The following is a 16,778-nucleotide window of genomic DNA, read 5'->3' on the forward strand; positions in this document are numbered from 1 at the left end:
CAAGCCCAAAAGCCAAAAAACAACAACATTAAACGCGTGACAAAACAAAAAACAACAACGTTTAAACACCAAAAATAGCACATGCATCAACAGAGGTCTTAGGCTCTGAATAATAAAGTGCAAATAACGCCTAGAATTCATTGTTTAAAGTAAATACCTTGTTTTGAGGCAAAATTCTAAGTCCCAAGAAGCACTGAACGCGTGACAAATCAACATCAACGTATTAACAACAAAAATAGCCCATGAATCAACAGATGTCTTTGGCTCTTAATAATACGGTTAAATGTACACGGACGCGCCCAGAAGTGATTGTTTAAAGTAAATGCAAGGCACAAGTCGAAGTCCCAGGAAACACTGAAACAAAACCAACAACAAAAACAACAACGTACATGTATAAAAAAACAAAAATAACCAAAGTATAAAAATACCTTTAACTTATTATAGGTTTCACCAGGTCCTGTGTCCCTCGTACTCAAATTTAATGTGTAGGATCGTAAGAATTTGGTGTTTCGATCTGTTATTATCCCAGTGACGACAAGGCACAATCCAAATCATCCTCGGCACCCCAGCGTATCATAACCTATATGATATCATACAGGTAATGATACGCTGTGGTGCCGAGGATAACTCCAAATAAGGTTGCCATCTACATGCCTTCGATGTTTTCCTTGGGATTATTTTTTTCAGAATATATTTCATTGATACCTACACTAGCGGTTTTAGCGCCCCCCCCCCCCAAATCGTCTAAGTTTACTTTTTCTTTCAAAATGGGAGGTAAAAGAAACAATACACGCTCAAAATGCCCCTTTTTGACTTCAAATGATTAAAATCTTTGTCAAGGACTAACTCAAAACCCCTTTGCAAACCGTTTATGCCATATACTTTCGGAATTGAGGGGTATGGGGCGTGTCAAAAGTCAGGCCCCTCAGTCAAGCCCCAATTAAGGTTAGTTCCCGGAACCGCCCCTGACTACTATAATTCACCATTCAGAAATTATATTAAAATTCTGCGCAAGATTTGGCCTTAAGGATACTAGTATGATGATTAAAATCAAGATGAAGAATGTTCGCATTGGATATTTTTTGTATTTAAACTTTTCTCAAACACAGCCTTTAACTAAATATTGCCCTACGCAATTTGCCCTATTTAGCGCGCAGTATCACTTCGAATGTTTTTCTCAATATTACTCGTACATGTTTTAAGCAATATTACATTATTTTGATACATTGTTTCGGTAAACTATTTAAACATTAAGTAATAAAAATTGTGCTTTTGAAAGCATTTTTTGCTTGCTGGACTTAAAGATGGCTCGTGAGTAACGTTTTATTAAACGTGAATAATTATTTCTTGCGATGTCATTTGTATAGATAAGGTTTCGTATTATGATTTATTTTTGTCATATTTTTCATATAATAATAAAATAATATACTCATTATTATATATATTCGTACCTAAAACATTTCAAGGCACAAGCCAAAGTGATATGCATGTATTCAGAAATTATAAATGAACATTTGTGGCATTTGGCTAAGTTCTTGAAGAGCCAAGCACACTATATAGTAATCTGAAAATAATAAAATAATAAAATGAAATGAACATATGATATGTATATAAAATAATTGACAAGTTGCTTAAAACTTCTCATGAACATCTATCAATGTTCCAAGTTTCATTGAAATCGATTTATTTCAATTACTGAGATATGCTTTGGACATATTTTTAAAAAAAATGTCAAGACAGATAACCTGTCAAACATGACTAACAGTTATGGTTTTTGCTTGTAATCTTTTTTGCCTCAATTTTGAACCATTTCTTTTAAATATATTTAATTTTTGCTTCGTTTTTTGAAAGTGAACAAAGGTAGATTACCTCGATTCAGAACGACAACGCGTTATTTCTATTAGCCGTGTGTATGTCATGAACTTTCATTTATCTATGTCCCAAATTCACGCAATTTCATTAAATAGTTTTTTTCTGTTCTGTTCTGTTCGAAATGGGTTGAAGAAAAAAAAGAAGAATTCGCAGGCTAAAAAGAAAATTGACCTGTATCGTTTCATCAGGGAGGGGGAATTCTTTTTTTCAGTGTCAGATCGCAATAAATTTCATCACATAGCCACGAGTGAAATATTTGGTGTTCACTTGAAATATTTTGCGATCATACACTGAACAAACATTATATTTCTTTAACATATGTCTTAAAACTATTTACTTATTTTAATGCAAAGATAACGTCATACCGGATATTAAAATTGTGTCCCAGCCCGGTATGCACTGAAGTTCGATTTAGACTTGAGAACGGGCTTAAATTTAAAAACAGTGTACAATATCAAATAGAGCCGGAAAGCAATAAAATAAGGTCAATCAATCAATCAATCAATCAATCAATCAATCAATCAATCAATCAATCAATCAATCAATCAATCAATCAATCAATCAATCAATCAATCAATCAATCAATCAATCAATCAACCAATCAATCAATCAATCAATCAATCAATCAATCAATCAATCAATCAATCAATCAATCAATCAATCAATCAACCAACCAATTAGTCAATCAATCAATTAGATTTTAATTGTATATAATTTGTGCGTGTGCTTGATTATCTTCAGAACTCCGCAAGCCGAAGCAGTATGACTGGAAAGACAGTAATCTGGCCCTGTTTGGGTCCGACTTGGACAAAGATACAAAAAGTAAGACATACGCGATCTCCGTATTGTCTCATTGTACTAAATTTGATAACTAGCAGGTCAAGTATAAGACGGTTGTAACTCAATTAAGTGAGGGAAGGACTTACAAAAGATTTGAGCTAAGCCTTGGTTTACTATCATTTTTGTTTGATATTATAATAACAGTCAGACCCAATTGGCCAAGCGGGACTGCTTACATTTAGTTGAAAATAAATCAGTCCCTTACATTACGATCGAGCCAACGAAGAATTCGAGCCAAGCGAGTTCGAGCCAACGGGGTTCGACTGTATATACATTTGTCTTTATTGTTCTATTTGCGTTTGGAAGTTATTGTCATTCCAGTTGCAGAAAAATGTTAAACACATTAAATGTCGGCTGAAGCATATTACACAGATTGGAGCGACAGGTTTTTTGGCACGTTTGGCTAGTATTCATATGTAACCTAATTTCTTACTTAATATAAAACTTTATAACCTATTTGCCCTACGCTAAGTACTGAGTCATAACATAGCGACTCAACGAGGCAGACCAAACGCAGCCCTGAAGGAAACCTTACCCTATGATAGAGAAACAATTAATGGACTTCATTCCTTGATTAGAAGGAAAACATTAATTATGATTTCCCCTTATGGCAATGTTTATCTTCCTCAAACGATTACACACCACTATTACTCTTAATTAGCGTCGCTCTTAATAAGATGGGCAAATCAAATGAAATAAAACCAACGGTGTTTCTAAAACCCATTTATAAGGCACATGTGGTAATTTTCACGTTTCAAGTCAAGTCAAGTTTCCTTCATTTCACTCATTCCAATACAAACATGGATAAGGAGGTAAAATCATATAATGAATATCACAAAGGCGAACGAGAGAAATGCATACATATATAGATTTGATTTCTTACATTACATTTGTATGACAGTGTATTTTATAAATATAAAATTGCCAGTGTAATCAATTTGGTTAAATTCTTGTCACACACATAAAGGAGTGAATGGAGAGCCAATAACATATCATAGCAATTATGAAACAAAATGCTTCATGTTTTGAATATGTCAACATGCATGTAATACAGCTTAATTGTTTTCAATAAAATTGCTTTAACTAAAAGTATGAAACATCTGTATTTTATTCCGGGTATTTATAAGTTTCTCTAGTTTGAAAATATGAGGGTGTCTGTAAAAGTAGGGCTTCAGATATTTCCTCCGTTCTTCATCAAACATATTACACTCGAATAGATAGTGGAATTCATCTCCTAATTTATCGCAATTCCAACAAACTCTTTCATTTAGAGGTCTTCTATTCCAGCTTCCAGTTTCGAAAATTATGATTTTGATGTAAAAGTGAATAATCGAAAATCGGCTTAAATTATTCCACCTGTATATTTGTGATTTCATCATTGACCGTTCTAACGTACAGTTGAACCCTGCTGGCTCGAACACGTTTGGCTCGATTTCCTCGTTGGCTCGAAATAGCTGATAAGGACCGATTTCTTTATAATAAGCCAAACATTCCCGCTTGGCTCGAATTTCCCAAGGCTCGAGGTATTTTCGTCGGTACCTGGGAGTTCGAGCCAACGGGGTTCGACTGTAGTTATAAATCCCAACTTACATATCAACGCAATATCAAAACAAGTATTTTAAAGTTTTCATACATTGCGCGTTTTTTTGTCGCTTTAAAGACAGGAAAAAGGTTTGTAAATTGTGTTCGCACGAAACATGACTGCTCCCATGACCTTCAAAAATCAAATTAACTGTTTTACTTGACAGAGTCTGCAGCGGAAACGGAACCAGCCTGGAGAATCGCTGGCCGTAAACCCGGGCTTCAGATCTGGAGAATTGTGGTACGTTTGTAGAACTATTTAAATAAAAATAATGAGTATACCAATACAAATACAATACAATCAAATGATTTTTTTTTGTTCACTCACTCACTCACTCACTCACTCACTCACTCACTCACTCACTCACTCACTCACGCACTCACTCACTCACTCACTCACTCACTCACTCACTCACTCACTCACTCACTCACTCACTCACTCACTCACTCACTCACTCACTCACTCACTCACTCACTCACTCACTCACTCACTCACTCACTCACTCACTCACTCACTCACTCTCTCTCTCACTCACTCACTCACTCACTCACTCACTCACTCACTCACTCACTCACTCACTCACTCACTCACTCACGCACCCACGCACCCACCCACCCACCCACCCACTCACTCACTCACTCACTCACTCTGGGTTTTGTTATACTTTCGACTTCTAGACTTGTCCCTAAAGTTTTCAGTGTATTATAATCTTAGTTTTTATTTCAGAATTTCAAAGTGACAACCTGGCCCGAAGAAGATTACGGCAAGTTTTATGACGGGGATTCCTACATTGTTCTGAACGTAAGCCTTTCTCATCTGATCCTCACGCGATATCCGTATTAAATGGCATGCAACGGAATGCTTACGTTTGAAAAATGAGCAGCATGTACTATGTAGGTTCACATAAGTAGCGTTTTAGCGCAGTTCTAGTATTTAAATTTGTTTTTCTCTTTTGGAATTAGTTTAAACCTATTTATTTTACAACCCACTTGTCCGGCTCGGTGACCACAAACCAAACTCACATGCTCCCAAGCCGGAAATCGAACCCGGGCACTATGGTGAGAAACGAGTGCGCTAACCACTGCGCTAACCGGATAACCGTACCATTCTTTTTGAATTGTTAAGCATGGCATAGTAACTCTCTTGGAATAGAAATAGAATACCGCTTAAGCCGTTGTTTGGTGGCAAATAGCAGTCCTGCATCTATATCAGGGGCGAAGATAGCCACCTATTTATGTGGATTCATAATCGGCTAGGTAGTCCGGGAGCATACCCCCCCCCCCCACCCTCGGAAAATCTCGAAAACTATGCTGAAATCTGGTGTATTCTGTATGTTCTAAGGTGCTTCTTTAGTACTGGAAGTGGAGAGTTTTAGAATAATGTAGTCAAGTACGCATACTGCAACTTGGGCTGAGTTTTTTTTTTAAATCATGTGGAGTCAGGCGCGTACTCGCGTACAGGCAGCTACGCGCCTGTTAATCTACAATTGCTGTAAATGAACAGTCGAAATAGGAGATTTGTAGAAAAACGGATATCATGACATAATGAATTTGAACCGTCACCACCGGTCTTTTGTATAATCCCTTGAAGCCCTCATTGACAGCTAACAAGGTTTATCTATATAACTAACTCACTTGTATGTTCTTATCTTTTAACCATTATTTCTTAACCAATGTCTTTTGTTGTACAGACATATAAAGACCAAGGTTCGGACATCTTGAAGTACGACGTCCATTTCTGGATAGGGAAGTACAGCACCCAGGTATGTAGCGATACTAAATCTTGGGTTGTTTTCAAGAAACCTATAGTGACCCCACTCTATCTAGTATAATGAAATATACCCATTGTTTGTAAGACTAAAAACATGCCTCCGCAACAGAAACATGTAAATAATGTAAGGAATTTTAGCAGGATACATAAACATGAAGCCCAAATCCGCTGTGATTTTGTTTAATTGCCTAAATATTACCTAAATAATGTACACAAATACACAAACACTTTATGTTGTTTAAAATAGTTTATATCTAAACGTTTCGGCCTTATGCCTTCATCAGAAACGACGTGACGTAAACGTCATACACTGTCTGATGATGACACATTTTTGTCTGTTTAATTGCCCAAGTAATAAAGAAACCCGCTATGTCGAACTCGGTTATCTCGATGTTACGGTTTTATTAAACCTTCTTCGAATTTTGTGGTTCAGTTCTACTCTTTTTTTATATTTCGGTTATGTCGATTGTTTGTTATCTCGAAGTATTTATGGAGATCCCAAATACTTCGACATAGTTTTGATTGTACGTAAATTGTTATACACGCTGACGTTTATTCAGGACGAGTATGGTACGGCGGCATACAAGACCGTGGAGCTGGACACGTACCTAGATGACCGTCCCATCCAGCACAGAGAAGTCCAGGGTCATGAGTCCAAACTCTTCAAGTCGTACTTCAAAACCATTGAGTGAGTGTATTTATTCTTTGCAAAAGTGTCAGACTTAAGTTAAGACATCTATGAAGATGACAGTCCATTCCAGCATAGAGCAGTCCAGGGTCATGAGACCAAGGTCTTCAAGTCGTACTTCAAAACTTTAGAATGAGTGTACTAATTCTTTGAAAACACAGTGTCAGACTTAAGTTAAGAACACTTATCTAGATGAACGTCCTATCCAGCATAAAGAAGTTCAAGGGCACAAGTCAAGTCAAGTCAAGTCGGCGATTTATTGAGTAATTAAAGGCCATCGGCTCAAAATACATACTAGTAATATACAAGAAAGGTATGAGTTGTGTCAGGGTAACTAATCGAAACAAGCAAAGTGTGTATAACAAATCATGATTACTTCCCCTTAATCTTAACTATTCAATTTCAAAAGGAGATTGTATACATAATAAGCTTGTCCTTTCCATTCAAGTCGAACCTCAAAACTATTAAGTAGATGTAATAATTTATGAAGAAAAAAACCCCCGTCATATTAAAGTTTGGTCTAGGTTGCGAATCCAAGCTGTTGCAATTTTACACTAATGAAATACAAATGTATGTTGTTTTATTATTTAATAGAAACGCATATTTCTGTGAACAGTGGGTTTAAAGGATATTTATTAATTTGGACGATATATCCTTCAAATATAAAAAGATGTTTGATGGACACGAATCAAGCGCTTGTTGAATAACGATTTCAACCTTGATGCTTTAGTTTATACTTTTGAAATTCATTTTTTACCTTTTTCAGGCTGTTGAGGGGCGGGGCTGACAGTGGCTTCAGGCACGTGGAGGCGGAGGCTTATCAGTCGAGGTTGCTGCATTTCCACGGAGACAAGCGACACGTGGAGATAGCGGAGGTGGGGTGGTTACATAGCTATGATTGCTGTTTGAATGACATATTAAGATGGCCTTTGTTCCAAATTTCTTTCGTAAATTTCTTGATGGATTTTCGAAAATTAATAATGGTTAACTAGTGGAACATGTTAATATGAATTACTAGTACGTCATCAATGCTACGTCGGAAGGCAAACTTCTGCTTTGAATGAAAGATGATTTAAAACATATATACCATTTAAAATAAAACAAAGGACAGTCTATGCCGCTTAAAGAGCCCCGCCTTCGTTATATTACCGAAGAAAGGGTTAGGTGACTTCGACAAACCTGTTTCAAAACTAATGTTTTAACAGTGCTCCATAAGCGCGGCGGTTTCGTGAAAAGGTTTGTCGAAGTGTTTTAAGAAATTAAACTCTCAAACTGAAGAAAAGGACCCAATGCAGGGGAGTGTAGGATGATATCCCCCCGGATGACTGCCCCCCCCCCCCAGACAATAGCCCCTAGGACCATATCCCCCCTGGATGATAGCCCCCCCCCCAGACAATAGCCCCCCTGCATATATATAAATGACTTTACATATAAAACATCTTCAAAAGAAATAAAACATATAATGTCATTATCGCATTAAGGATTATCACCCTATTAAATAATTAAAGGTCAATGCAAATGATAATTAAAGGTGAGAACTTACTGATCAAATATTATTAAATAAGTGCTTAGTCAACAAATAACAGAGAAAACAATTAACTTTTAAAATAATAAATGTTTCATTGTAAAATCACATGCTTTTTCCGTTTATTTTTCACTATTCATGATTTTTTTCCATTGATTTATGCCTTTGGGTTGTTTCATTTTATAATAAAAATCATTGTTTTGCAAATTTGCTTAAATAAACTGGTTATAATATGCATTTTAATATTGGGGGGATATCGTCCGTTTTTTCACTAAGACGGGGAGGCTATCTTCCGGGAGGGCTATGGTCCTAGGGGCTAATGTCTGGGGGGGGGGGCAATCATCCGGGGGGGATATTATCCGTACCTCAATGCAGGGTTATGTAAGCGGCATAGACTGCGCCATGTTTCATTTAATATGGTGAATTAATAGTCAAGTTATCTTTGATTAAAGTCTTCATTTGAAGCAATATATTGCCTTCCGACGAAGCATTTATGACGTAATTTATCACGTGATATACACACACACTGTATAATATCATTATGAACATTGCTCTGTTCAAATTCTCAAAGATATCCCGGAGCAAAGACCTCCTTGACTCGTCCGATGTGTACATTCTGGACCTTGGCAAGAAAATATACCAATGGAACGGAAAACAAAGCAACAAAGACGAAAGATACATGGTGAGTACCCCGTCTTGAATAATAGACATCCAAAACGGGAATTGCCACATAAAGTACCCTGTCTAAAATAATAGACGTCCAAAACGGGATTCTACTAAGGCCTAAAAAAATACATTTGGTTCGGGTTACCCGACCCTACCTACGGAATAGGCGTCGACCCTACCGTTTTTATATAAATGAAAACACTTAAAAAATAATAATAATGGTTTTTAAATATGGTTTAAAACCTTAAATGCTTATACAGGAGATAACTTTAACACTATTCCCCAATGATGAAAATGACATTCTTATATAAAGCCTATATAAAGCCTAATAAAAAAAAATAAAAAGCCTACCTACCCTACCTATTTTTGAAAAGGATGTAACCCTAACCAAACAAATTTTTTTTATGCCTAATCCTTAAAGCTCAATGTATTGACGCTTTTTATCACGTGGTATACACATACTTAGCCACTGCGAGCTTAACTTACAGATACACACAGGATTTTTTGCCTGTTCAAATTTAAATACTTAAAGTGATACTCGTATTTAAATTCAATACATACACATGATTAACAAACATAACTTTTGAGTGATAAACCTTTAACTTCTAACTAAATAATGCATGTATGAAAAATATTAATTACTGATAACAAGATTGTAACTGTGTATTTAATAACTGAAACGCACAAATATCAAATGACTGCTTGTTCCTAAAAGATTCACAGTGATCAACTATCGTCTAATAAGGTAGAAATACCGTGCTTTCTGCATCTTTTCTTTAAATTAAACACAGTAACCTTCATAAAAGTACTGTTTTCGATATCTATTTCTCTTTTTGGTATATTAAAACAGTTGTTTTCATTGTGGTACTGCTTATTTCGGAGAAAGAGTGCATCTTTAACTACATGTATACTGGTTGTTCATTCCAGGCCGCTGTGCATGTGAACAAAATCAAACAAGACAGAGGCAAGTGTACCTCGGAGACCTTGGACGAGGGAATGTCTGCATGTGTAAGTGTATCAATGTTTAGGCACAATGTTAAGGCACAATGTTAAGACATAAGGCACAATGTTAAGGCACAATGTTAAGGCATACGACACAATGTAAAGGCACAATGTTAAGGCATAACCTCACACTTGTCCAAAGATTAAAAAGCAACGTGTTTAAGATCACATAGAGACGAACGAACAAGAAAACAAATAAAACAATCAACTTTCGTTTCGTGAAAAACAGGTTATTTGTCAATACATACTTGGGTACCGCTTAGGAACGGTCAATGAAAACCGACTACTATGGAATTTAATTCATGGGGCGGGGGGGGGGGGGGGTAAGAGTACTCAGCATCAGCAAGTTGTCAAAGCACTTACCAATAATACGCATACTGCACAACTTAACCGTACTCGGTATTTTAAAAACAGATTATATTATAATATACATATTTTAGTAAACCGTTTCCAGGCGGTAACCACACACTATTATAATACATTTATTACGATGTATTGCTTATGTGGTATTTTTTTCTTATTTACAAGGTCTGTGTTGGTGTGTAGGTTATTGGCCTCTTTTTTGTTGTATGTTGGCCTTTGACCTTGTATATACCTGTTTAAGTGAACCGTTTCCAGGTGTTAACCCCACACTTTTCTAATACATATATTACCATGTATAACATGTGTGGTATTTTTGTATTTACTTGGTCTGTGTTGTTGTGTAGGTTATGGGCCTCATTTTTAGTGTCTGTTGGTCAAATCAACTTATGCGCGTTCTGTATGACTCTAGCACGTTTAGATCGTTGACAGTGCAGAAATCGACCCTACTGACCGTTCCAACGCGGTAACCCCACGTTTTCTAATACATATATTTTTATATATGTATGGTATATTTTGTATGTACTAGGTCTGTGCTATTTTGTAGGTTATGGGCCTCTTTTTTAGTGAACATTGGCCGTTGACCTTGTGTATATAAACATGGAAATCGTGAATTGTTTTGTTACCTGGTCTGACCCTGCAAATTTCATTTCATGATTTCGATCCGATATTTAGTTTCTTGGTGATATTCTGGCTGTTACATCGGGCACTCTGTGTCCCCAATGATGAGACCATAGAGAAGTTCGGGGAACTAAATTTTATAGCAATCGATTTCAGGGAGTGTTCTATGGCAAACTGGACGAAAACGTGGACGACATCGTCGACAGTGAGGAAGAAAATCAAAACATCACAAAGAGCGACACAATCAAAAAGCTGTTCAGGTGAGATATAATGTATATGTCTTGCAAATAAATTTGATAAAAAATGACAGAAAAAAAGTATCAAGTTAAGCTACCAGTTTAATTGCAAAGTGGATTTCTTAATATTCATAAGATTTCATATTAACTACGAAATTGGCGCCGACCCAACCGTTTTTTTAGTCAGTTGGTAAAAAAAATTGTTTGAGTGTGTGTTTTAAAATGTAGTTTAAATCTCTAAAGCTGTATACAGAATACAACTTAAACCCCATTTATCAATGATACAATAACGTTCTTAAAAGGCCTAATAAAAAAACTATATGTAAGGATGTAACCCTAACCAAACAATTTCTTTTTTGGCCTTAACAATATGTGTAAGTTGTTGTTTTTTCTTTCCTTGAAATCAGGTTGTCCGACGCTGAGGGGGAAATGAAATTCAACCTGGAAAAAGAGAACAACATGGCCAAGAACGACCTTGACTCAAACGTATGTTCAATGTACTTTCTTTCTTCAAATTATTCAAGCTAATAAAATACAGTAAAACCCCGCTAGCTCGAACTCCAATGAACTGGCGAAAATATTTCGAGCCTCGGAAAAATCGAGCCAACCGGGAATTCTTTCTTTCAGTATAAAGAAATGGGCTCTAAACATCCAGTTCGAGCCTACCAAGAATTCGAACCGAACGAGTTCGAGCCAACCGGGTCTTAATGTATGACATATTGAGTTGGATAGTTCGAAAACAATGTTTCACTTACATATAGTCCCAAATTCTTTTTCAAGGCATTTTTTGAAATAAATACCTGCACTGGGAAGTCAGAATTTAAAAAAAGACACACACACAATTTATGAATTTTGTTAAAAATAAAATATATCCCAAAGGGACACAGTATGAATTTTCACTGATAGGTGCAAAAATAACAGCAACATTTATTTATAATGCATTATCATGTTTTATTTTACACAAATTATGTGCATTTTTGTTTTGATTTTTTAAGTCAAATGAGTTAAACATAATTATAATGCCTTAAAAAAATCTTAGAAGTAGATACCAATAGTGTGTCCCTTTAAAATATATTTTATTTTTAACATCATTCATTAATTGTGGGGTGTTTCTAAAGTCTGACTTCACTAAACGCGTTATTCAAAGAAATAAAAATTATTTGCAATATCAAAATACACAATGACTGATCTTTATGGTAACAAAGAAATCCTTCCACACTTACAGGACGTGTTTATTCTGGACACGTGCCAAGATGTCTTTGTTTGGATCGGCAACGGGTCCTCAAAAGATGAGCGGAGGAACGCCATGGTCTATGCACACGTAAGTTTTTCACTTCCTTTTATGTATTTGCCAAATCTAAGATTTCACCAACATATATTATCTATATATTTAACTACATGTATTAATGTATTTCCATTGGTGCCGCCAGTTGTATATCCTCTTCTTATATAATCGTCGGATTTCTCGACGTCCTTTTTCATCATAAATGTATCCACGCACTTGTTTCTCCTAATTGTATCCACGTCCATGTTTCTCCTAAATGTATTAACGCCCCTATTTCTCCTAAAAGTATCAACGCCCTTGTTTCTCCGAAATATATCAACGTCCTTGTTTCTCCTAAATGTATCGAAATCTTTGTTTCTCCTAAATGTATCAACGTCCTTGTTTCACCTAAATGTATTAACGTCCTTGTTTCACCTAAATGTATCAACGTCCTTGTTTCTCCTAAATGTATCAACGTCCTGGTCTTTCCTAGATGTATCAACGTCCTTGTTTCTCCTAAATGAATCAACGTACCTGTTTCTCCTAATTGTATCAACGTCATTGTTTCTCCTAAATGTATCAACGTCCTTGTCTTTCCTAGATGTATCAACGTCCTTGTTTCTCCTAAATGTATCAACGTCCCTGTTTCTCCTAATTGTATCAACGTCCTTGTTTCTCTTAAATGCAACAACGACATTGTTTCTCCTAAATGTATCAACGCCCCTGTTTCATCCATTTTTACCTGTTAAAGCTGCACTCTCACAGATAAACTTTTTTATTTTTTGTCTTGGAAAGAGCAAATTTTTGCCTAACTATCTGCAAACAAATGATATAAGATTGCTGACAAAAAATCAGATCGTAGATTTTCATATCTCCGTTCGAAAATTAATGTTTTACGGCTTAAACCGTTACTAACGGTTAAAGAAAAATGCATAAAACATCAATTTTTTGACTTCAAATATAAAAATCTGCGATCTAATTTTTTCTCAGCTGTCTTATATCACTGGTGTCCATGCATTTTCACAAAAATTGACTCGTTCCAAGACAAAAATAACAAAGTTGTCAAAATGTTCAATCTGTGAGAGTGCAGCTTTAACTTACTCAGATTCAATCGTAACAACTCGGCCAATTCCGGCAAGCTTCGGGACATATTTTGGATGGTGACCGAGGTGTTCCGATTGACTCAGAATTTATTTGCTGTATCTCATTATTTTATATTAACTATCTGTTATTCATTTCAGAATTACCTGACAACCACGTGTCACCCTCTACTCCCGATCACGTGCATCATGGAGGAAAACACGTGTCGTCAATTTGAAGTGGCACTTACGGCTTAGTAATGCGCACACAAAACCCAAGACTAGAACTCTTAAAGTGACACTCTTATTCAAAATCAATACATACACATGTATAACAAACACTAATTTTCACTAATAAACCTTAAACTTCTTATTAAATAATGCATTTATGAAAAATAATAATTACTGAGAACAATATTGTAACCGTGTATTCAACAGCTGAAAGCGCAAAAAAACATTAAATGATTGATGTATGCTAAAAGATTTACTACGGTCTATTATAGTCTCATGAGGTAGAAATACTGTGTTTTATGCTAATTTCTTTCAAATTAAACTAGGTGTCCTTCATAAGAACCATTGTTTTCGACATACATTTATCCTTTTTCGAATATTAAAACAATATTATTAATTGTGGTAAATCAGTCAGGGAGTAAAAGTGCACAATACACAATTATTGAATGATGATTTTACAAGTTGAAAATAAGAATACGAAATATGATACAGGTCTCTTTTCGGGTTTACACGATAAAAGCAAAATCGAAGTTATTTTATATCACAGTTAATAGAACGGCTGTACGGTATGATTTCTATGTGTACTGAACATTTATGTACTGTCTATGTACTGCTTGTCTTAAGTATAGGGCATAGACCGGGTACCTGCTGACGGGTACAATTTTAGAACCTGACCCCAATATATCACAAAAATACTCAAGTCAAATCTCAATCTGAACTCAATTTACCACATGAAAGTCTAGTGTAGTAAAACAATCATGTTTTTTTTATTTTTTATTTTCAATAACGTATTTCTAAAAAAAATGTATGCGTATATTATTTAAATAAATCAGCACATAATAAAGTAGTTCACCATTAAAAGTAAAGAACGGTGGTATGAACATTGTTGTTAACTTAACAAATTTCTTAAAGTAACACTCTCATAGATTGACAGTTTTGACTCTTTTTTGACTCCGAAGCAGCTGACTTTTGTATCATTTTTGCCTTCAATTCAGTCATATAAGATAACTCACAATATAACAGATTTCAATTTATTTGGAAACTGCCGAAAAAAAATCATTTTTCTTAAAGCTGCACTCTCACAGATTAAACGTTTTGACAACTTTATTATTTTTTTGTCTTGGAACGAGTAAATTTTTGCGTAAATATCTGCAAACCAGTGATAAAAGACTGCTGACAAAAGATCAGATCGCAGTTTTTCATATTTCCGTCCCAAAACTGATGTTTTATGTATTTTTCTTAAACCGTTAGTAAAGGTTTAAGCCATAAAACATTAAATTTGGAATGGAAATATGAAAATCTGCGATCTGATCATTTGTAAGCAGTCTTTCATCATTGGTTAGCAGATATTTACGCAAAAAATGCTAATATGACAAAAAAAGTTGGAAAAACGGTAAATCTGTGAGAGTGCAGCTTTTAAGTGTTAGTAACGCTTAATTATAACTATGAAATATTAATTTTCGAACGTAAATATGAAAAACTGCGATCTGGGGCCGGATTAAAAAAACAGCTTAGATTGAACTTAAGTTTAAAATTAGAATCTAAGTGTTTTGATTGGCCTGTATATTTAGCTGACCAATAGGCTTAAAGGAATCACTGAGGCGTGTCTAAGGATAATGATAAGATCTGTATTGAATCCCGCCCCTGAACTTTTGTCAGCAGTCTTATATCACTGGTTTAGAGGTATTTATGCAAAAATCTTAGGCAACAAAAATGTCAAAACGATCAACATGTGAGAGTGCAGCTTTAACAATCGTCCAAAGGACGACTATTTTTTTCAAATTCTTCAATTATATATCGATTTTTTTTCTAATGGTACATGGTCTTTTCTTGTTCTTTATTTTTAATTTACATTCTGCGTTTGTTTTTAACATACAGTCGAACCCCGTTCGCTCGAACTCACGGGGAATGGCAAAGTACCTCGAGCCTCGGAAAATTCGAGCCAAGCGGGAATGCTTACCTTCAGTTTAAAGAAATCCGTCGTTAACATCCAGTTCGAGCTAACGAGGAATTCGAGCAAAGCGAGTTTGAGCCAACGGGGGTCGACTGTACTTCTTATTTGCTTTCTTCAATGAATTGATGTGTAAGGAAATTTTATTTTGTGCTTGTAACTATTCGGTATATTTGCCATTTGACAGCCATGGTATTAGTAAAAAATGCTTTAATCAGAATTAAATTGGTTGCCTATCCATGTGTATTTGTGTCGATAAGGACTTCAAAAGCAACACGATTTGCTTAAATATCAAATGTAAAATATATGATGTATTCATCTTCAACAATTAGGGTAATCCATTCATCATTACCAAAATAATGCAACTGGTAAAGTTTATTTTTATTGTTCCAAATGTTCAGTTTGATTTTTTTGAGTTTTCATCGATAGCTTTTTAATATAGACAATAATATTTTTTTTTATATAATTTAAGAAACGAATTAATAAAATTGCTATATAATCATAATATTTTTTATTACCTTTTTATAATTTATATCATATTATTATGGTAGCGTCATTTTCGAATAATTTAGAAATGTAATAGATGCAAAAATGAAATACTTTCAAAGATCGCTATGTCGAACTCTGTTAACTCGATTTTCTGATTATTTCGAACTTTTTTTCGATTTATTTTCGGTTTAGTTTAATCTTTTTGTTTATCGGTTATATCGAATGTCCGTTATCTCGAAGTATATTCCGAGGTCCCAACGTCTTCGACACAGCGAGTTTTTTTTCTGTACAGGTTAATCAATATAAATTAAAACTGAAAATAATCTTGATGTTAATATCTTAATTGCACTAACCCATCTTTGCGTTCTAATGATGAATGGCTTACCTTAAAACGTGTTTTGTCAGGATAAACTCCAAAAACAAGACGAGACTGTTCTTCATGAGTGAATATATTATATGTGTTTTAATTTCATTGTTTATTTAATAAACAAAACAATCTCTGCATTCATTTGTTGTCTTTGCTCAAGTTGGTTTCAAAGTATTTTATTAAGTTCAATATTAAAATACATAAATTAATCCCTCATACACAAACAGACCTCCGG

General features: G+C 35.1%; 1 protein-coding gene across 1 annotated transcript; it reads left to right on the top strand.

The window, feature by feature from the left end:
• The first annotated feature begins 1,149 nt into the window (after positions 1-1,149).
• LOC128222852 (gelsolin-like protein 2) lies at positions 1,150-16,680 on the top strand. The gene is made up of 13 exons (XM_052932000.1): positions 1,150-1,311; positions 2,614-2,694; positions 4,461-4,534; positions 5,021-5,095; positions 5,985-6,056; positions 6,625-6,752; positions 7,519-7,627; positions 8,849-8,959; positions 9,871-9,951; positions 11,083-11,186; positions 11,570-11,648; positions 12,388-12,483; positions 13,668-16,680. Exons 1-13 carry the CDS (start codon positions 1,305-1,307, stop codon positions 13,761-13,763), a joined length of 1,113 nt encoding a protein of 370 aa, XP_052787960.1. The 5' UTR covers positions 1,150-1,304; the 3' UTR covers positions 13,764-16,680.
• The last annotated feature ends 98 nt before the right edge of the window (positions 16,681-16,778 follow it).

Source organism: Mya arenaria, chromosome 17, assembly GCF_026914265.1.
Source record: "Mya arenaria isolate MELC-2E11 chromosome 17, ASM2691426v1".
Taxonomy (NCBI): Eukaryota; Metazoa; Mollusca; class Bivalvia; order Myida; family Myidae; genus Mya; species Mya arenaria.